Source organism: Heterocephalus glaber, unplaced genomic scaffold, assembly GCF_053883595.1.
Source record: "Heterocephalus glaber isolate CG9 unplaced genomic scaffold, H.glaber_assembly_v1.0 deba00000071, whole genome shotgun sequence".
Classification (NCBI taxonomy): Eukaryota; Metazoa; Chordata; class Mammalia; order Rodentia; family Bathyergidae; genus Heterocephalus; species Heterocephalus glaber.
Genome location: NW_028258137.1, coordinates 18,366,070 through 18,387,500, shown reverse-complemented (window position 1 = coordinate 18,387,500; position 21,431 = coordinate 18,366,070). Strand labels below are relative to the sequence as shown.

General features: G+C 47.5%; 1 protein-coding gene across 2 annotated transcripts in view; it reads right to left on the bottom strand.

Annotated features, from left to right (window-relative positions):
* Positions 1 to 21,431, bottom strand: part of Ranbp10 (RAN binding protein 10) — a 70,135-nt gene that overhangs the window by 4,403 nt on the left and 44,301 nt on the right. Inside the window, exons 4-13 of one of the 2 annotated variants that reach the window (XM_004843015.3) lie at positions 13,731 to 13,898; positions 11,075 to 11,140; positions 8,908 to 8,930; positions 6,530 to 6,714; positions 3,620 to 3,732; positions 1,955 to 2,063; positions 1,704 to 1,852; positions 1,320 to 1,524; positions 437 to 558; positions 1 to 2 (exon numbers count right to left, since the gene is read on the bottom strand). The exon at positions 1 to 2 is cut by the window's left edge and continues 144 nt beyond it. In XM_004843015.3, coding sequence (XP_004843072.1) covers positions 1 to 2; positions 437 to 558; positions 1,320 to 1,524; positions 1,704 to 1,852; positions 1,955 to 2,063; positions 3,620 to 3,732; positions 6,530 to 6,714; positions 8,908 to 8,930; positions 11,075 to 11,140; positions 13,731 to 13,898 — 1,142 coding nt within the window. The remainder of the gene's footprint in view (positions 3 to 436; positions 559 to 1,319; positions 1,525 to 1,703; positions 1,853 to 1,954; positions 2,064 to 3,619; positions 3,733 to 6,529; positions 6,715 to 8,907; positions 8,931 to 11,074; positions 11,141 to 13,730; positions 13,899 to 21,431) is intronic. The other variant, XM_004843016.4, reaches the window with a different exon arrangement.

Here is a 21,431-nt window from a genome sequence, read left to right as displayed (position 1 = left end):
ATCTGCAACCAGACGCCAGCAGAGAACACATTCGGAGGGGTGAGGAAGGAAAGGAAAGAAGGACCCAAGGAAGTTCCAGCTTCTGCTAGAGGCAAGCAAAGGCTAGAAGAGCAGCCAGAGCATAGGTACTCTCATCCACCTTGCCTACAGTCCAGGGGCCAGACAGGAGGCAAGCTTCACTCTTCTTGCCCTGTACACATACGAGTATCCACTCTTGAACTTGCTCCAGCCTCAAATGCAGTGGCCCTGGTCCTGGCAGCAGCCTGGACCTTCGTACACATTTGAAGCCAACTCAAGGACCTATCCATGACTGGCTAAGAAGCAGTGGACCTGATCTGGGTGGAGCTTTTCAAACTGCCAATGCCTGTCATCCCAGCCCCTCCATTTGGCCTCTCAGGGAACACCACGGTAGTGCACGCTAGGGCACATCCCTTACCCATGCTGGATTCATCCGTCTGCAGGTCCTCATGTTTGTAGGCACCATTGACAATGCGTGTGGACATGCTTTCTAGCACACCATTGGGGTAATGCTCTGCCTCCATCTCCATTTCACTGTCGCTGTGGAAAACAGTTGAGGGGAGTTGGCTAAGGAGATGTGGTTGGAGCAGCCTGGTGGGGCCTCAATTCAAGTTTTAACCATGGTTGCTGCACGTAAGCTGAGGGTCACCAGGAACATGAAAGGACAGCTCAAGCTTCCCTGTCTCCAAGACTTGGTTCCTACCACAGCTATTCCCAGAGGCCTCTCACCCGATTCCCATTCTTATCCCAATGCTGCCTCCATGACTCTCCCCTCCCTGGCTCTCCTAAATTGACTGACTCTCCTACATATCTCCCTCATCCCCAATGCCTGGGCTCCACAGGCTCTACTGGGCATCTCTGTGGCTTTGGCTGGAAGCTAAACCCAGGTGGGACTTAAGCCATACCTAAGACCTGTTGAAAGCCACCCAGAGCTACAGCCTGCAACCCAGGTGCCCTGCCTAGCAACCTGGCTGTGCAGAAGCCAGATCCCACAAAAGCTCCTTCATTATATACTTTGGGGATTCTGATGGGCCCAGCTTCTTTGGAGGAGACCCTCTTCTAACTGGCATGTTCAACACCTCCAGAAAAAGCCAGGTCTAAGGAAACTGGCAGCTAAAACTTGGGTAGGGCCAGGAGCCAGAGCCAGTGATTGGTTTGGCAGGTCAACAGCTAGCACTACAGGCACAGAAGCAGTGATGGAGGTGGGGTGAAGGGCAGGGAGCAGTATTCAAAGGACAGACTACAGTGGGCCCAGTGGACCCAGTCGAAGCAGAGCAGAGGGAGTGGAGCAAGACAGGCACCTGGTCTCCTGGTTACTTGTACTGCTGTGGGGCTGGGACTTGGTGGAGTCTGTTGAGTTGGACTCGGAGTAATTGACGGAGGATGGGGAGGAGGAAGACGAGGAGGATGAGGACGAGGAGGAGGAGCTGGGTGCGGGATATTTACTGTGGTTCTGTTTGCTCTTGGTGGATGCGACGCCATTGCTGCAGCTGGGACTATCTGCTCCTAGAAGCCAGGGATGGTCAGAGGAAGAGGGGCAGCTTGCTATCAAGCTGGGCCCTGGGGATAGCCACAGTAGTTCCCGTTCCCTTCCCCCAATCCAGCAGCAGGCAAGTCCTGAACCCAGTGCAGGGATGGGTACTGGGGTGCCCTTCCTTCCCAAAGCCCTCTGGAGAGTGGCTGACCTGTGTTGTGCATGTGGGAACTACTGGGGCCATGCCGGGGGCTGAGGCTGGGGGAGCCAGGGTAGCTGTCCTGGGACTTGGGGCTTCGGGAGCTCAAGCTGCGGACCTCACTGTCGGTGCCATTCACCATCTCCACAAATTGTCGGCACCTGTGGAGGGAGTGCAGCAGCGATGCTCTGGGCTTGGCCCGGGCTACAGATTCCTGCAGCCAGCTGAAGGACTGGGCTTGAGGAATGGAGGCCAGGACTTACTTGAGCATGAAGAGGAGGTTGGGATTGTGTTCCAGCAGCCCAGGGTAGAAGCGCTGTGTGGTCTCGATGGCCTCGCCCACTCGGCCCTCTAGTACCAGCTTCTGGATCTCTGCAGAGAGCAAAAGCAGCAGTAGTGAATGAGGGCCACAGACTCTCTTCAGAGTACATGCCTGGGACTTGACCAGCCTCAGGGCAGGGGCCAGCAGAGAGTTGGAATGGGCTGGCTTAGAGAGCTCTGTCAACTGGAGATGCTCACAGAATCAATGGCTGAGGAGAGAACCTGGCTGTCCAGCGTCACGGCAAAGTCTAGTTTCTGCGAAGTCCTCAAGAATAAGAGGGGAAAACAGAGGGGAACTTGCACCCCAGAGGCAGGAGGGGAGTTTGGAGGCCCACTCCTGTGGGGTACACGTGGTCGGGGACCTAGCTAGGACGAGGGCCCTGATGTGGGAAGGCCTATGATATGAGGATGGGCACTCAGGTAGCCAGTGGCTTGAGGGCTCTTTTCAGACAGACTCCTTTCTTTCCAGGTCTTGCAGGGGAGAAGCAATGCGAGCGCACTGTTTCAGGCCAGGGCCCATGTCTTGGCAGTCTTCAGAGGCTGCAGTGTGCTCCCTTTTGGGAGAGGAGGTCATTCTCCTCATGCTGGTGTCTCTGATGATGACACCTCTTGGGCCATGAACATTTGGCTGTTGCCTTCACAGGCTTTCCCTGGGGTCTGGTGCATCTTGCTGGGAGTGACTTCTGGGTCTGAGGGTCTTTCATTTGTAGATCCCAAGTCCGGGATCTCCTTCGGTCTGGCTGGCTGATGCAGTTTCTCTGGGAGACACAGACACACGCACATACACAGAGACGACAGGCTCAGAGAGACACAGGCAGACACTCACAGACACATACACCCAACCCTCACGCTCCTCTCCTCCTATCTCCTGTGTGGGCACTCCGTGTCCTGTCCCACCCTTCCTTCCATGAAAGGACCCCAAACACTCAGTACATAGGTCTGTATGAACATCAGGAGACCTGCCTTTGGCCACGGAAGAACTAGGTTATCTGCAAAGGGCAGGACCAGTGGTGGGGAGAAAAGAGAAGTACTACCACAGCAGCCACCAAGCATCAGCTTCACCCTGTCTAGCCATTCAGTCTTCTCTCTGGCTACAAACAAGCAGAACTACTAAGGTTCAATAAATAAATGGTGGGAAAGGCAGGGAGTTGGTCTGATAAGATGCAAACACTCTTTCTGAAAGACCATGAATAGGAGGCTGAGTAGAATCCAGGACTTAGGAACAAGGAAACAAGCATGGAAGAATGGGATCTAGCCATGCCAGGGCCCAGCCTGTACCTGGCCTGGACAGTATGAATTAAGAAGGCTGCTTTGAGACCTTCTCGGGTCTGGGCAGTGGTTTTTTTTGTATAGGGGATTGAACTTGGGACCTCGCGTTTGCGAGGGAGGAGGTGGAACCACTGAGCTAAATCCCCAGCCCTGGGCAGTGTTGTTTTAAAGGAAGGACAGGAGCAGGGTCTGGGGCTGGCCTAGGGTGGAGGGCCGGTCTTCAAAGTGGTGAGGACCAGAGTAGAATAGACTCCTGAGAGGTTAACCAGGGCTGGCATGAGCCAGACAGCAGTTAGGGACAGATAAGGTAGGGAAAGGGAGAGGAGAATTAACCTTACTTTGTCTGTTCTTTATGGACGTCTGTTCTTCCTGAATCGGGGTTTCGGTCATTCGGGCAAAAGCTGTGGCTGTGGCACAATACCCATGATGCACCAGGTAAGATGAGACCATGCTAGAAAAAAGGAAGAGCTCAAGGTAACACTCAAGAACCACATTTCTCACTGACCACCTGATGGGACAGACTAGCCCCCAAGAGCTTTTTCCAAACACATGTTAGAGGTACAACCTCCACAAAAACTGAAGGGATGGGAATAAACTGAAATTTGCCCACAGTGTTCATGCCATCAGGTGGGAGAGGGGCTGGTCATATCTGTGTTCACAGCTCAAAGAGCAGCTGCCCCCAAACTTGCAGAAGCAGCTGCCTACTAATGAAATGCAAGCTCAGAGGTGGCTGATAGTCTCACCCAGGGTTCCTGAAACAGCAGCCAGTCAGGCAGTGTGGTAGCTGCCCTGACACAGAGGATGTATGGCAAATGCACACCTGTCACACATGCAGGGGCTATTCTGTAGCTGCTGGCACTAGCCACAAGTGTCCCACTCCCCCATTGATACTGTCCCTTGGCAGCACTGGCTTTAGAGTGATGGGAGCTAAACTAGGAGCCATGTTGCTCCATGCTATACTATAGATCAGGGGCCCATGATGTCAAGATATCAGGCTGATTTTGCAGGGAAGGGGCAGGCACGAGGACGAACAGGAACACAATCTTTGGAAAAGGACCTAATGCCCAGTGATAATTTAACCCCATTTAAAGCTGGTTGAGAAGTGACACATACATGTGTGTATACGCACATGTGTGCAAATGTGGAGAGATGGATAAGCCCTCATGTCTGATGTATACAGGAGTGAATACGCAGGGGTGTGTGTGCATCTGATGTCATTACTATTATCTTTTTAATTCTTATTTTTATTAGTACACATTTGCAGTACATAATGATTACATTCATCATGGGAAGCTGGTACATGTACATAACACATCATAAGTCTTTTTTTTTCCAGACAGGGTCTCACTATGCAGTTCAGGCTGGCCTTGAACTCACTATGTAGCCCACACTGGCCTCAAACTCACAGCAATCCTCCCACCCCAGCCCCTGAGTGCTGGGATTACAGGCATGCACCATCATGCCCAACTAGTCATTACTATTATTAACACAAATATCCAAAGGGCTGTTGTGTGGGAGGCACAGAAGTTTGGCTGTGTGTTGCCTGTGTTTTAATAAGTAAGTGAGATAATGCATGTAAAGTGCTTGGCACCAAGAAAGAAGTACATACAAACCCTTATGAAAATATTTATTATGTAATATTATATTCTGAATAATAAGTATAACTATGTGGGAGGCTGAGGTAGGAGGATTGCTAATTCAAGGCCAGCCTGTGCTTCACGGCAAGTCTGAGGACAGCCTAAGTTGTCCTGTCTCCAAACAAATAAAACCATATATACATGTGTGTGTATATATATGTGTGTGTGTGTATGTATATATATATATATATATATATATACATATATATATATAAAATAAAATGTATTATATATGTTATTTATTATTGTATTACAACTACAAGGGTAAAGCTTTTGGGCAAAACATGGTTTAGATAAGCCCATATGACTATCAGATGCCTCTAAAATGTAAATCTCTTTGACCCAACAATTCCACTTTTTAAAAGGACTCCAAGAAAGTAATCTCATATATGTAAAATTCTTACATATGAAAACTGCTTACGTTTATGTCATAAACTGCTTTATGTAGGAAAAAAGTTTATGTACACCATCAAAAGAGAGAAGATACCTGACCTCCCAGCAGAAACCAGACAAGGGGGGCTTGTGACAAATTTGTCTCCAAGATAGCCCAGTCATTCCCAATATGTATAAAATAAAGCTTTGTGAAAGCACAGAACACAAATTATACACAGGTTTAGGCAAATACTGCATATGCACACATACAGGCACATGGATACACACACGTAAACAAAAACACCCATGTGCTGAGCCCAGGCCCTGAAAGCTGAGGATATCAGACATTCCCCTACAAGGCCTGGGCAGCTTCACCTCTCCTCTTGCCCATCTAGCAGACTTGCTACAGGGAGTGGCACTGTCCTGGCCCCACAGAAGTACTTCTCATCTGCTCTGGGGGCTGAGAATGAGAGACAGCCATGCCGCTTTTTCTGAGAAGGGTCTGACCATCTAGCCCTTGCCTTAGCCCTCCTTCAGGGCTGCCTCAATGTCAATCCTTTAAGAAAGGACCCAGTTTGCATGCCAATCCTACCCAAAGTCCCTGGCACCTCGGTGCCTTTGCAGGGCAACGACCAGGGCTAGCAAAGCCCTGCCCTTCCTCACCCTTGGGAGCCAGTAAGTGGACACTGGTCACTGCCTCAGTCAGGCCTTCACCTGGCCAGTGGAAGAGATCCAAACCAGGCTTCCTGATGGGAGTCTCAGCAACACTGGCTTCCATGACAGTCTGAGAATTAATCAGCCAGGAGCAAGACTGGCTGATCCTTGAGCAGACTCTCTTCCTTCCACCAATGTCATGGAAGCAGGGGACTTAGCTATATGTGGACCCTGTGAGGTGACCTCAGGCCAAAGTATGAGCAGGATGGATACTTAATAGTGGAAAAACTGCACAAGAGGAAGAGACCACAGGGGGTCTTAAAATATCCTCTGCAAAAGGACCTGGGGAAGGGACACAGCCCTACTGGTGACCTTACACACAAAAGCTTTCTGAGCTAGCTGAGGTTTAACCAGGAGCAGCTCTGTAGGGTGGTGTGGAGTTGTCTACTGAGGAAAAGGAAGCAAGGCAGCAGCCAAATTCCCCTAGGAGTGCTTCCCAGAAGCATGCTCCCCTCTGGATTTGTATGAGCAGCTTGTAGCACTGTGGGGCCTACAGCAGCACGAGGCCTTGGGGGTGGCACTCACTTCTGCAGCACCGCCTGCCACTCGCCAAGTCGGGCACTGATGGGAAAGCCGTGGACAGTGCCCTGGACCTTGGCACGCCACTCTCGCATGTAGTCCTCAATGTCGAACAGGAAGGGCTGCTGCCCAAAGTTGGCGTCCACAATCTCCCCAGGTGTCTGCAGGCCTACGGTGGGGTAGAGGTTGGCCTGAGGAGGAGAATGAATGTCAGTCAAGCCCACAGGGCAGTGGGGTGGCAGGGCCTTGCTTCACCTCCATGGCTCCTGGCCAGTGCTAGGGCTGGAAAAGAGTTGCAAGGTGGGAGACAGCAGCAGCTAAGCCACACTGTGTCTACCTACCTACCAAAGACACTGTACCCCAGAGTTTGAGGGAAGAAAGCTAAAGAAAACAAACCAAGGTTCAATATGGAGACTCTCCTGCCCTGCACCAAAGGCCATAGTGTCCCCAAAGCCCAAGAGCCACCTCAGCCAGGGTACACTGCAGTGGGCTTGTCATGGAAAGATCCAGGGCCAAGGATCTCTTGACCCAAAACAAAACAAGCAAGCAAATAACAACAACAAAAAACTGTATGAGAGCTGGTCATGGTGGCAAACTCTTGTAAGTCCAGCACTCAGAAGACAAGGCAGGAGCATCATGAGTCAGGCTGGCATGGACTATATAGGAGAGACCCTGTCTCAAAAACAAAAATGGGGGGAGGGGGACAGACAGACAGAGGAGACACTATGAGAGAGCCTGGTATGGTGGTGCATGCCTGTAATTCCAATTACTGGGGAAGCTAAAGCAGGAGGATCACAAGTTTGAGGCCAGCTTGGGTAATTTAGCAAGACTGGCTCAAAATAAAAGGGCTGGGGCTATAGCTCAGTGGTAGAGTAGTAGAGGTTCAATACCCACTACCAGAAGAAAAAGTTGTATGAGGCAGCAGGAAGGTAGATACAGGAGAAGAGGGAGGAAAAAAGCATAACAAAGCATCAGGTGAGTTGAACTCCTTGGTGCTGGTAAAGGGGAGAGAGAAGGCTGCTGCCTCTCCTGTCAGAAGCTCACTCAACAGAGGACCTACGGCCAATGAAATGTGCACTCCTTGCTTTTTACCCCCCCTCCTGCCATGACCAGCTTCTGCCAGATCACTCCCTCAGTGCCTCCTATGGCTCCTACTGCCACTGCCCACCTACCTCCTCTCCACGTCACTACGTACCACCTTCCCAGGGTTCCTAGTCTCCTCTTCACCTATCCTTAGGCCACATGTCATTTCTGAGTACCATGTGCCTTCCTTGGGCACAATGGGCTTAGCCCACCAACAACTCAGAACCCACAGACCTCTTACTTCCTTTCTTTCCCAGCCTCTATATCACAGCCAAAGCCTACCTCCTCCAGCAAGCCTTCCCTGACCATCAGTGCCCACAGAGACACTACCCACAAGTTCTAGCACTTGATAGCATACCACCCACACTCACATCTGGTCAATACATGTCATGTCTCCACAACTAGATTGCTCCCCAGCCAGGGTCAGAATTCTCCTCCTGAGTGTGCTCACTTTGCTTAGCCCCACAGCCTCTCTCTGGGGTGTCCAGGTGGGAAGGAAGAAGAATTCTGATCCATAGACAGGAGGTTTGAACATGACCCTGGGTGTCCCGGTTGAGCTTCAGAGGCCCCTCAGCTCACAAAGACATTTCCTGGGGCATTAAAAGGTGCCTGGGATCCACCAGAGTCAGCATACCTTCCTTCCTTCCAGAACCAGCCAGGGCACACAGAGCTGGGCCAGGTGCCCAGCATTCTGGGTGGAGGTCCTGCATGTGACGAGTCCCATGGTGACTCACTGTAGAGGACTGGGGTACAGTAGGTGGGGATAAGCCCTGAACTAAGCCTGCAAAACCCCTATCCTTTTCTAAGAAAAGAAAACCCCACAAAGCTCATTTCTCTGGCCAGTGTGTGTGCGTATCTGGGAGACATAAGGACCCCGAATGGCAGCAATCTGTGTAGGGATCTCTGATGAATATGTACAGATCTGGTTTCCTAAAAGTTCAGGAACAATTCCCTACATTCTGAATCCCCAGTCCACTGGCTGTAAGCCACATGGAGTTGGCTCAGGTCAGCTGAGCCACAGAGCTACCCTCATTCCACCCCGACCCACCCCACAGCTGCCTTTGGAAATGTCACAAATTTCTGTCACCTGCTAAGAGTCATGGAGGAAGACCAGGACTTGCTGCTGGAGACAGGAAAGCCAGCAGGTAACCCCTACTAGCGCCCTCAAGCTGACAGCACAGCACACATCCCTGGTTGGGGAAAGGCCCTGACTCTACACCCTGCACTTGCAGGTACTAACACCTTCCTCCCGGGCAGCCCCCAGCAGCCCAGCACCAGGAAGACCCATTAGTAGTACTTACCGGGAGGTCTGTGAAGGCTATACCTGTGGGAGGAAAGGAATAGTGATCAGGCTATTAGGCAGGGCCAACCCCTTGGTCTCCTCCACCTTTGCAGGCCTATGGAGAAGGTGGTGGCCAAGCACATGTGATAACCTGGTAGGTTTAGGCCCAGGTTTCCCTTGGGGGGGTGGGGGGGTGGGGGTCCTGGCCAGAATGGAAGACAGATGCTTAGGTAATTGTGTCAACATCTCTTCCATCCTCTCAAGGGAAGTCTGCTAGAAAGGACTAAACCCAAGGGATCTATCTCCTCAGACCCTTCAGGCCTGACCTTTCTCTTGACCCAACACGTGTATGGAAACCTATTTGTACGCCAAACCCTTCACCATCCATTATTCAATCCAATCACCATACCAATCTGGGGATTTAGCATTCTTATCTCATTTTACAGAAGAGGAAAGTAAGCCTCAGAGGTCAAATAATTTGCCAGTAGTCACAGCATTGTCAGAAGTAATGGGGGCTGCCGGGGATTTTAGCTCAGTGGCACCACACCTGCCTTGTAAGCCAAGGTCCTGAGTTCAATCCCTGGTACCAAAGAAGAAAAAGAAGTAATGGGGGACTGAATACATTCCTAGTCTAGATGCTTAGCCAGGGATTTAGCTCAGTGGTTTTGCCGTCTGCTGCGCAAGCGCAAGGACCTGAGTTCCATCCCTGGTACCAAAAAAAAAAAGAGAGAAATGGCTAGATGCTTCAATGTCATCTCAAAGGCGATAGAGAAGGTCAGACAGGAAAAATAGCAGCTGTCTATCTCCAGATCACACTCATTCAGAGTCCTCAGCAGTTCCAAGTCAGCAAAGCCCAAGTTCACAATGGTCTGTGTATCCCCCAAACTCTCCTGTCAAAAGAAGGGACTACATTTCCAAAGACCTCTGTTCTGAACTGGAAGTGAGTGGAAGGGAGTGGGACTCCAAACATATGAGTAGAACCTGGGTGTGCTGGCACAGTTATAATCCTAGCACTCGGAAAGGCTGAGGAAGAAGGATCACAAGTTTGGGTCCTGCCTGGGCAACTTAGCAACTTAGTGAGACTGTCTCAAAGTTAAAAAATTTAAAAAGGGCTGGGATGTAGCTTAGTGTGAAGGCTTGAATTCAATCCTCAGTACCACAAAATAACAACAAAGAGCAGTCCCGAGCAATATCCATTAGGAGAGGAGCCTCAGAATATCCAGATATGATTGAGAAATGACACAGGACCAATGGAGCGGAGCCAAGGCTCCATACCTCTCTATCTTTGAGATAAAATCTTGTATCTTCTGGAATGCACTCAGCTTTTGGTCTAAAAGGTTTTCAAACTGCTGACTCCTTAGAGGTCCCCAGTCTCCTCCAACTTTCACTCAGAAAAGAAACAGAAATCTAGCAAGACAACACAAGTGAGGTCTGACAACAGGTCTCCCAGAACAATCTTGGAAGTTGCCCTGACACTAGTCTACAGATGAAAAACCAAGGTGTAGAAAGATGGTTTATTTCTTTGCTGAGCTATTTGCTTCAGTGAGGAAAGGTCTTAAAACTCATGATCCACCTGCCTGAGGCCACTTCGGAGTCCCACATGCAGGGTCAGCAGTCACAGAATCTGGAAGCCCTCTATGCCCTCCAGTCTGTCTGGGAGCTGTCCCCATGGATCTCAGTGTGGCCAGATGCTGCTTACTCCTAGGCTCACAGAGAAGGCCCACAGGACCCTGGAAGAAGGAGGAGCCCAGGCTCCATCAGTTATCCGCAGTGTGACCTCTGGGCAAGTTACTCAACCTTCCTGAGCACATCTGAAAAACAGGGGTAATACAAATTCCTCGCCTCAAGGAAGAAAAAAGAAAATGAGAATCTGTAAAAGTTGTTTCATAAACCGTGAGGTCTAGGTACAAGTTGGCTGCAGTTAGGTCGTAGTGTGGTCAGGGACCTATGAAGGCCTGCCCAGTTCTGCCTCCCAATGGTACCCAGGAAGTATGATGTCTTGAAGCGTTAAGAGAATGAGGAAATAAGTTATTTCAATCCCCATAGTGTCCTAGACAGTATTTCCCCCCTAACGCTGAAAGACCCTGGAAGCTGCTGCATGGCCACTGTGATGGCAAAATCTGAACTGGTAAACAGGAAGAAAGCCCAGGCAAAGATGTGGATGCAAACAGGATACCCAAACTTACTGATATGAAGAGCCCTGGGCTGAACTGTTATAGGTCTGGGGTCACTGTGGCTGAGAATAGATGACCCTATGAGAGAGCACAGAGCCATGGGAGGATGACTTTGAAAGCCAATGGACCACTTGTGGACTATATATCTATCTCCTTCATTCATCTTTCTACCAAGTATCTGCTGAGCAATCTAGGAGCCAGGCTCATAATAAGACAGGGGAGGCTGGGGATTTAGCTCAGTGGTTCTGCCACCTGCCTCGAAAGCAGAAGGACCTAAATTTGATCCCCGGTACCAAAAGGGGGGGGGGGCAGCTCCAAACCTGGCCTTAAAAGTACTTAATTCCAGGTAAGAGAGATGGCATATGACTAATAATTACATAGTCAACTAAGTGATGGCACACAGGGCAAGTGCTGTGACAGAGGAAAGGAGCAAGGAGGCCAGAAACAGAAAATGTCATCATGCTACTCTAGAGGGGGCAGAGTTAGATACTGAAGCACATTATTGATAAGATGGCTTTTGAAAAGAAAACAGGGACATTAAAAGTGTTACTATTTTCCATCACTCCAACTTCACTACCTTTCCACGAAATTTCATGATCTAGAAAATGCAAGGGAAAGGCCATAGCCATTTTTCAGTAAGGTCTCAGTAACAAGCTGGGGATGGTGGTGCATACCTGTAATTCTAGCACTCAGGAGGCTGAGGCAGGAGGACTGTGAGTTCAGAGCTGGCCTGAGCTACATAGTACATTCAAGGGCACCTTGGACTACATAGTGAGATAGTGAGACCTTGTCTCAAACACTCAAACACACACACACACACACACACACACTCCAACAAACAAAAAGTCTCAATAATATCCTTTGGATAAGATGGAAAAACCATGAGTTTCAAGCTAACATAACTGATTCTTAAATGGCTGGTGTCTACCTGGACAAGCTCAACCATACACAGAAAGGCTCAATTCTTAGCCTTATCCTCTTCCAATCTTTTTTTTAAATCAACATCTTCATAAAGACATACTCAAACATGTTTAACAAATGCTAGGTTAATAGAACACTGAAAGGGACATCAAATATTTGAGATACAATAAGCAAAACCCAGGCCAGGGATTTAGCTCAATGGTTCCGCTGCCTGCCTCGCAAGCACAAGGATCCGAGTTCAATCCCCGGTACCGAAAAAAAAGAAGCAAAACCATAGACAATCTTGACAGGCTGGAAAAATAGGGACCGTACCACTAAATTTTGTTTTATTTTGTTTTGTTTTGTTTTTTGGGTACCGGGGATTGAACTCAGGTCCTTAGCTTGCCAGGCAGGCAGTGGAACCACTGAGCTAAATCCCCGGCCCCGTACCACTAAATGTTAACTGCAACATGTGTGAGGTCTCACATGGAGTCTGTAAAAAGCATTTACCAGAAGTGGAGTTTTTAAAAACAATCTGAAGCCAGGGATTTAGCTCAGTGGTTCCTCTGCCTGCCTCTTAAGTGCAAAGACGAATTTGATCCCTGGTACCAAAAAAAACAACCCCCAAAAAACAACCTGAGGGTTTGGGCCAACTTTAAAGTGGCTATAAGTTCCCGGTAGAACCTGGAGACCTAGCTAACAGAGAGCTCGTGGGCTTTTGCTTATCTGGAGCACGTTTAGGGCCCAGAGGAGGCCCTGAGTATACAGATACTGAGAGTGCAGCAGCATATTCCCCAAACCTTGTGTCTCATAGCAGGTGCCATGCTCTGAGCAAGAAGGAGACAAGCTGGAAGGATGTGAAGGGCAGGTAGCCAAAGGGGCAGGACTGGGCTTGGCTGCAGAAAGGCAGGTAAAGCAGGGCAAGGAATGAGAATAGCCAAATTCCCCCTGTCCCAAGTTCTGATCCTAGGTGTCCACACAAGTATAGGATGGCTCTTCCCAAGAACCCTTCAGGCCCCCATCGTTCCCACTGACTGCCATCCTCCTATGTTCCTTTTCCTGGTAAATAGCACCACTAGTGCACCCACCTTCTTGCCTGTCCTTCTAGCAAATAGACCTCATCTGTCACTAAACCCTACTGGGCTGCTCTGGACCTCTATCAGGCCTGATACCCATTCCCCACAGATTACCACTGCCTTACCTAGGCCACCTGCTTCTTTTCCTGGCCTTTCTTCCAGTCCATCTCCCTCTCCATCATGATTTCACCAAAAAAAACTTTTTCAATGTTAACTAGGCCCAGGCTGCTGCCCGGTAATCATGAACAGCCCAGAGGAGTTCTGTCCCTATCTGACGCCTGCCTGTCTGTTACTAGTACAGCTCTCATTGGTGCTCCACAGAAACCACCACCCTGACCAGCAAAAGGGCTGGCCAAAGTCTTGGCCAGGTCATAGGCATGCAAATCCTACCACTGACAACTATGTAAACTTCTAATCCAGTGCCAAACCCTGCTCAACAAGCGCCACAAAGGCCAGGATCATGACAGACCACTGTGCATTCTTGGTTCTCATCCTGGGCTTAATAAATGCTGCTGAATTGACAGTTTAACAAAAGACATAGCCCTGCTGGCCTCCATGGGGCTCCAACAGCTGGAAGTAGCTGTAGTTCCCAGAGCTCAGCAAAGGCTTTGACTTCAAGGTCTATCTTGGAGCCTCTCACTAACCAAAGTGGCTCCACAGGAAAGAGCCTCCAAGGACCCCTATGTACCTACCAAGGCTGTGGCCATTCTTTGTGTAGAAACAGGTGCCATTGATGAGGTTGACACAGCAGCCAATCACATCTCCTGTGGTGAATGTGGGACCATAGGGTTGGCCAGTCCCCGAGGAGCAGAAGGAATGCCCATCATCACCATGGTAACCATAGGAATGTTTGTCCCAACCTGTGGGGGAAGAGAGCAGCAATAGCTGAGAAGACATAATCGAGAAAGGGACAAGACAGACACAGAACACCCCCTCCCAGGTCTCAGCCCTTTTCCCAGGCGGCCTCAGACTTAGCCAGCACTTGTGGCCACTCACCAAGGCAGGTAAGGCCAGGATCTGGCTGTGCCAAACACACATTCTGGAAGTGAGTCCAGCATTTGCCATCCTGAGGAATCATCCCAAGCTATGGTTTCTGGGAACCAAAGCCTGGAAGGGACTCGCCAGGTGATACAACAAGGAGGCAGTCAGGGGAGCCTTATGAAAGACAGGGGACCTGACCTCAGATGTCTGCTGTGGTGGGTTGTTAAAATGTTTTTTAGACTGAGAAAATAATTTACCTATAGTAAGGATCTTCCTTTTTTGTTGTTGTTGGTACTGGGGATCGAACTTGGGACCTTGTGCTTGCAAGGCAGGAGGCGGAACCACTGAGCTAAATCCTCGGACCTCAGGGTCTTCCTTTTTAACAGTGCAGTTGAAATGAGCTTTAACAAATGTATACACCTCTTAAGATAGAACATTTCCATCACTCTAAAACAGTTCCCTCATGCCCCTTGCCCTTTACATTTGATCTACTCTACTCACTGCCAGTTGCTTCCAATGCTTATTCATTTGATTTGTTCCCATGGTTTTGTCTTTTCCAGAATCTCATAAAAGCAAAAATCACGGCCGGGGATTTGCTCAGTGGTTTTGCCACCTGCTGTGCAAGTGCAAGAATCCGAGTTTGATCCCCAGTACCAAAAAAAAAAAAAAGCAAAAATCACAGAGTATGTCTTGTATCTTATGAATTTGTCATAAAAGCAAAATCACAGAATATAGCTTTCTGTACTTAGCATAATGCATTTGAGACTCCTCCAAGTTGTTAGGTCTATTACTATTTCATCCCTTTTTGTTGCTAAGCAATACTCCATCTCATGGCTATACCACAGTTTGTCTATTCATTCACCAGTGGAAGACATTTGTTTCCAACTTTTGGCTATTATGAATTAAACAACAAACATTTAGAGGTCTTTGCACAGATACATGTTTTCATTTCTCTTGGGTAAACATTAAGTACAGTCACCTGCTGTGCAAGCTCAAGGACCTGAGTTCAATCCGCGGTACCAAAAAATATTAAGTACAGTGTACTTAGAAAAGTGTCATTGCTGGGTCATAAGTGTATATTTAACCTGATAAGAAACTGACAAACTGTATTACAAAGTGACTATGCTATCAGCATTTCCACCAGCATTGTATGCATTCCACATGCTGAACAGCAGTGGATATACTCAGTTGCTGAGTTTTTTGTTTTTGTCTTTCACTTAGCTATTTTAGTAATTTGCTATGGTTTGTTTAGTTGTTCTTGTTTTTATTTTAATTTTTAAAGTCTTTATACTTTTTTTTTCCCTTCATGCAGTGATTTTAATATCATTGTGGTTTTAATTTGCATTTCCTCAATGATCAAGAATGCTCCACAGGCCAAGGATTTAGTTCAGTGACACCATGCCTGCCTCACAAGCGCAAGGTTCTGAGTTTGATCCCAGGTACTGGAAAAAAAAAAGAGAGAGAGAGACAGAGAGAGAGAATGCTCCATATCTTTTCATGTACATATTTGCCATCTATTTACTAGAAAATTATTGAATTATCTATTAAAATCTTTAGTTTCACCTTATTGAACTGTAAGGGTTTCTTGATATGTTTTGAATATGAATCCCTTTATATGTTTTGTAAATATTTTCTTCTAGTCTATGGTTTTTCATATTCTTAAGACTGTCTTTCAAAGGCCTAATAAGATCTTCGGGATCGTGTAAAATCTATAGATCAATGTGAAGAGTACATATAACTTGACAATATTAATTATTCTTATTTGTGAACATGGGATAACTCTATTCATTAATTATTATTATTTTGTTTTGTTTTGTTTGAGACAGGGTCTCACTATGAAGATCAGGCTAGGTCTTTCTGCTTGCAAGGCAGGTGGCGGAATCACTGAGCTAAATCCCTGGCCCTTATTTACTCCATTTTTTATGCTATTATAAATAGCATTTTTTTTCAGAACTGGGGAATTAACTCAGGACCTCCCACATGCTAGGTAAGCACTCTACCATAAAGATACATCCCCAGCCTTAAACGATGTTTTTAAATTTCAATTTCATGGGCTAAGAATGTAGCTCCATAATAGAGAAGTACCATACTGTACTAGGCCCTCTGATATAATGCAAAACAGAAATGGAAGGAGCAGCAGCAAGACCACTGAAGCAGAGGGCAGATGATTGAACAAGGTCATGGGGAGGGGTCCCACATGGATGTAGGAGATGCAGAGGGGCTGGGACTGGCTTTAGAAGAATAAAGGCCTGTGTCCAATTCCCCCAAGATGCTGGAACTGCCTGGCTCAGGGAGAGGGTATTGCTCCAAGCACCAACCCCACTCCTAAGCTGACAGCAGTGCTGTTCCCTTCATCTGTGGAAGGCTACAGATGAAGGGTGCTCAGCTGGACAGCAGTGAGGAAGAAGGTGATAATTATCCCTCCATATCTGGCTCTGGCTGCCTGGTGGCCTTTGGCATGCCCACCAGCTTCCTCTGACTCAGGATCCATCCACAGGCCACACCAACCATAGCAGTGCCCCCTGTGCATGGGGACTTCCCATGCAACACAGTAACTGACTAAAATGTGGGACAGGTAGGGCCTCCTCAGGGCTGCTTGATCAGGATAGCTTTCCCTGAAGCCAAGCCAAGCCCCTGCCCATTTCGGCTCTCCTCAAAGCATCCTTCAGAGGAGCTGCTTGCTATTCCTCTGGGTCCCTTCAGGCCAACAGGCTGGTGATGTCCAACAGATCCTCCCCCTTTGCCAATGCAACATGATCCAATCCCAGTATCTTCCCCATGAGGATTTTTATGACATTCTTTGGTGCTCACCTAGCACCCAGCCCGTATTCCTGGCCCACTGACTGGATCCTGCTGGGCCTCTCCAATCACCAGCCATTGTTTCTGGGGGTGTTCCTGCCCCTTTTACCAAAGACCATGAGATCCGTGGGGCAAGGGCCACATGATCTTTATCACCAGTCTCCTTGGTGCTCAGCAGGTCAGGAGTCTGAGAGGTGGTAGGTGTGCATGTGCCATTGGTGACCAGTGCAAGTCATCAACCCACCTCTCTCATACATGAGGATGATTGTATCTCAGATCTTTTATGCAGAGTTTATGTACAGAAGGTATAGAAAGTGCTCTTTTTTAGTTTCTCAGATTGAAGCAGTAGATACTCTAGAAAACCTAACAATAATTTAGCCATTTGACTGTTAGAAGCTAGTCAAAATGATCAGAAGAATCATTACCTAGTCAAGTGACCAAAGGATATCTGGGAGATACTTTTGTCTCAAGAGTATTGGGGGGTACTCAATAACCATTACTAACCAGGCGTGGTGGCGCATGCCTGTAATCCCAGCACCTGGGAAGACAGAAGGACAGCTGCAAGTTTGGGGCCAACCTGGGCTATATAGCAAGTTCACTACATAGCAAGTCCCTGTTTCAAACACACCAACAAACCAAACCAAAAAAACATTACCAAAACAACAGATGCCTAAATGTTCAAAGACTTCAAATAAAAATGTAAATAAGCTTGAACACTTTTCTTTAAACAATAAACTATATGATTATTTTGACAATACTATCATAAAATTTTAGATTTTTAACTCTAGAAGTATAGCTATAAATACAGACTTTAAATTTAAAGAATAGAGAGTTTGACAAAAACTTATTTTATCAGGGCCGGGGATTTAGCTCAGTGGTTTCACTGCCTGCTGCACAAGCGCAAGGACCCGAGTTCAATCCCTGGTACCAAAAAAAAAAAAAATCAACTTATTTTATCAATTTATACAGATTTGTGCAAAGAAAATGGATAATACCTCAAAGAGGCTCAATAAGTACCCCTAAAGATGTCCACAGCCCAACCTCAGCAACTGTGACTATGTTTGTTACCTTCTGTGGTAAAAAGGATTTTACTAAAGTTATTAAATTACAGGTCTTGAAATGGGGAGATTATCTTGGATTATCCAGAATTGCCTAATATAATCGTAAGGGTTCTTGTTGGGTTTTTTTTTGGTACTGGGGACCGAACTCGGGACCTTGCACTTGCAAGGCAGGCGGCAGAACCACTGAGCTAAATCCCCGGGCCTCGTAAGGGTTCTCGTGAAATGGAAGGTACCAAACTACTGGCTTTGAAGATAGAAGAAAGGGGCTATAACTCAAGGAAAGAAAGTAGTCCCGAGAAGCTAGAAGAGGCAAGGAAATGGATTCTTCCCTACAGCTCCAAAAAGAACAGCCCCGGCCACACCTTGATTTTACAACTTCTGTTTTCCAGAGCTGTAAGATGGTTACTTCAAGGTACTAGTTACAGCAGCTATAGAAAATGAAAAAAAAAATTTCTGTAGCTACAAAAGAAGCTTTAAAGCTATCAAGCACCTGTAATTGTCAGTGTTACAAAGCAATACCTCAACTCTGTCTCCTGCTCCTCCAAGTGCTATGCAGTTAAAAGCTTTTTTCAAGGGCTAGGGATGTAGGTGAGTGGTAGAGCACTTGCCTAGTGTGCACAAGGCCTTGGCTCCAATCTTCAGTACTATGGAAGGGAGGGGGAAAAAAGCTTTCCTCAAAAAAAATCACAGAGCTATAATGTATTTTTAATTAAAGCCATCATCTTATAATCAAGATTTTCTTCAAAGACAATTAAGAGCTTATGTGTGTACATAAGGTGTGGACCTAACAGATAAGTATATGTATGTGAGTGTGTCTGCAGAAGGCAGTCTGGAGTTAACAACATGTTGTACACTTCCTCAGTAACAGTGGTTGCTGCAGTATCATGGTTTATGGCCACTTAGTGTCCTTTCCCATTGCCTGGCCAGCAAATAACTGACAAAGGCCCACTCCCAGGAGTTTGCAAAGTGTAGGTGGAGAGTGTGAAAGGAGTAGAAAAGACAAATTACATGTAAGTAAACAAATAGGCAAACAAGAAACACCTGGTAGATAAAACGTACTCTAAAGGAAACAACGTCAGATGAAGGGCTAGAAAGGGGAGTGGATGGGGACTGGTCAGGATGGATAGTCAGGTTAATCTAGTGGTGGTGAACCTATGGCATGTGTGCCACAGTGGACTGTTTGTATCACTGAAACCTCTAAAAAGTTTGCCATCAGTGAGTTAATCCTCGCTGAGGGACTCACCTCTGAGCAGAGGTCTGTTTGACAAGAGGATCAGACAGCACAAGCTTTGGGGTAATGGGAAGAGGCTCAGCCTGAGAAACAGAAAAGCTAGTGGGGCTGGATCAGAGTAGACACGGCTGGAATGGTGTGGGTCCTAATGGCATGAGAGCAGTGAGGGTGGTGCCCAGGGACTTCCCTGAGCAAACGGTAGTGTCATTTACTATACTACCAAAAACTGAGAAGATGGGCAGAAAGCAGTCCTTTCAGAAATGTTAGGTTTGAGATATCTTCTTAGATATCAAGTAGGTGGGTGTCTATACAAAACAGGTGAGATGATGGCAGGTCTAGGCACTTTGTGGCTCTGTCTCAGATGCAGAAAAGGTGCAGTGGGGAACACTTATTAAACAAATAAGGCCCTTGGGTTTAGCTCAGTGGTTCCGCCACCTGCCTCAAAAGTGGAAGGTCCCGAGTTCGATATCTGGCACCTAAAACACACAAACAAACAGTGGTGGGGACAGAAAACTCCAAGTGAAGTCACTGGAGGATTTTTCTACTATGTTGGTCTAATACAATGGCTTTCTGTTTTTCCTGTAGGAGAAAATTTCAGGCTAGGCAAGGGCTGGAAAGGATGGAACAAACACATCCCAGAGGCAAGAAGATGTTAAAGGAACACAGTTGCCTAAACAGATTCAGTCCTCCTGCCCTCCATAATCCCTCTCCACAGCAGACAGGAGCTGCTATGCACCCCCCCACACACACACACTGAAGTTTTCTGTAGGTCTGTTGGCCTCAACCTGAGGTCCTCAGAAGCACACTGGCCTCTGTTAGAAAGAGACCTTGCAGCCCTTGGTACCTAAGGGCCTCTGTAGTTTGGTTCTGACCACAGCACTATCACTCCCAGATGGCACTGATGCTCAGTGAGCTACCTAGCTTCCCAGGAAGGGGGACAATGTAGGAGCAGGTGGTACTTCTGAAAGCCTACTTTTAGGTGAGCTACTTTTAATGTAGAGCAAGGAAGAAGAAACTGGTGTAACAGAACAGCATGGGTAGGAATCCAAAGCTGGGTTCCACCACAAAAAACTTCAAGTGATCCCTGCAGGATTTAGGATGCAGGCCTGACTGACCTCACCAATACTATTCCCTGTTGATGTCTGGCTGGGTTCTGTCACCTTTAAAGGAGGACTGGGCACCCTCTGGCCCCTCCTTTACCCAAAGCTGCAAGAACAAAACAGAGTAGGGGAACAGGGCGAACCAAGATTTGTCTGGCCCACTCCTTTGGAGGAATAGCATTCATCTTCTCTTAAAAAATATCCCCTCCCTGTGCCAACCTTGTAGTTCCAGTGGGGCCTGCTGATCAAAGTAACTCCTTCAGAGCCAAGTGAACCAAGCTGGAACAACCAGAAGACTTTTCGGAACTTTCCTGAGGCAGCTGGGAGGAAAGCAAAGCTCCTTGTTTCCCTTATACCAATCTCCAATAGAAAGCCAGTTTAAGGGACAAAAGCTAATTAACCGAGAGCAGAGGCAAGAGACAGAGAGCAGCAAGATTTCCAGATGATACCTGAGTCCCTCGGTCCTGGTACCTGTTCACCCTTCCTGAAGTCTGGAACCAAGCTGGTCAGAGATGAGTTTCTCTTCTTTGATACAAAGTTCTTTGACTAAAGGGGCCACAAGCAAGCATCTCTGTGGTCCTTGCATACACCTGGCTCATGATGGTCAAAGGCTTCAGGATGCCCAGACACAAGGTAGTCAATGGGTCAGACCATGTTGTGACACATCATTGGTGGGCAACCCTGGACTTGACTATGAGTTCTGTTGTTGTATTGTTGTTCCCCCCCACCTCTCCCTCAGTACTGAGGACTGAGCCCAGGGAGCGCTAAGCTACATCCCCAGCCCATTTTTTTTCATCATTTCCTTTCAGTTCATTTATTTTAATTTCATTTCAATTTATATTTTATTTTGAAACAGGGCTTCACTAAGTTGCCCTGGCTGGATTCAAACTTGCAATTCTCCAGTCTTGGCCTACTCAGTAGCTAGAATCACAGGTGCATGCCACCATTTCCAGCTCAATGTTCTTCTGAAGAAAAAAATAAAAATAAAAACCAGTCTCCGCATTGTGCCCACTGCACCTACAGAGACTAACAGAGAAGTCACTTCTGGGAGCTAGAAAGAGGCCTATGCTCCACAAACCAAGTCATTAACTTCTCCAGGTCTAAACTGCTTTACCTATGAAACACAGCAGGAAGCACAAACATCCCTCACAGCTCCAGAAAAATCTATGGTTCTAAGTCCTCTTTAAGGGGTCTCACAGCTATGCTTGAGTGTGGCTCTCC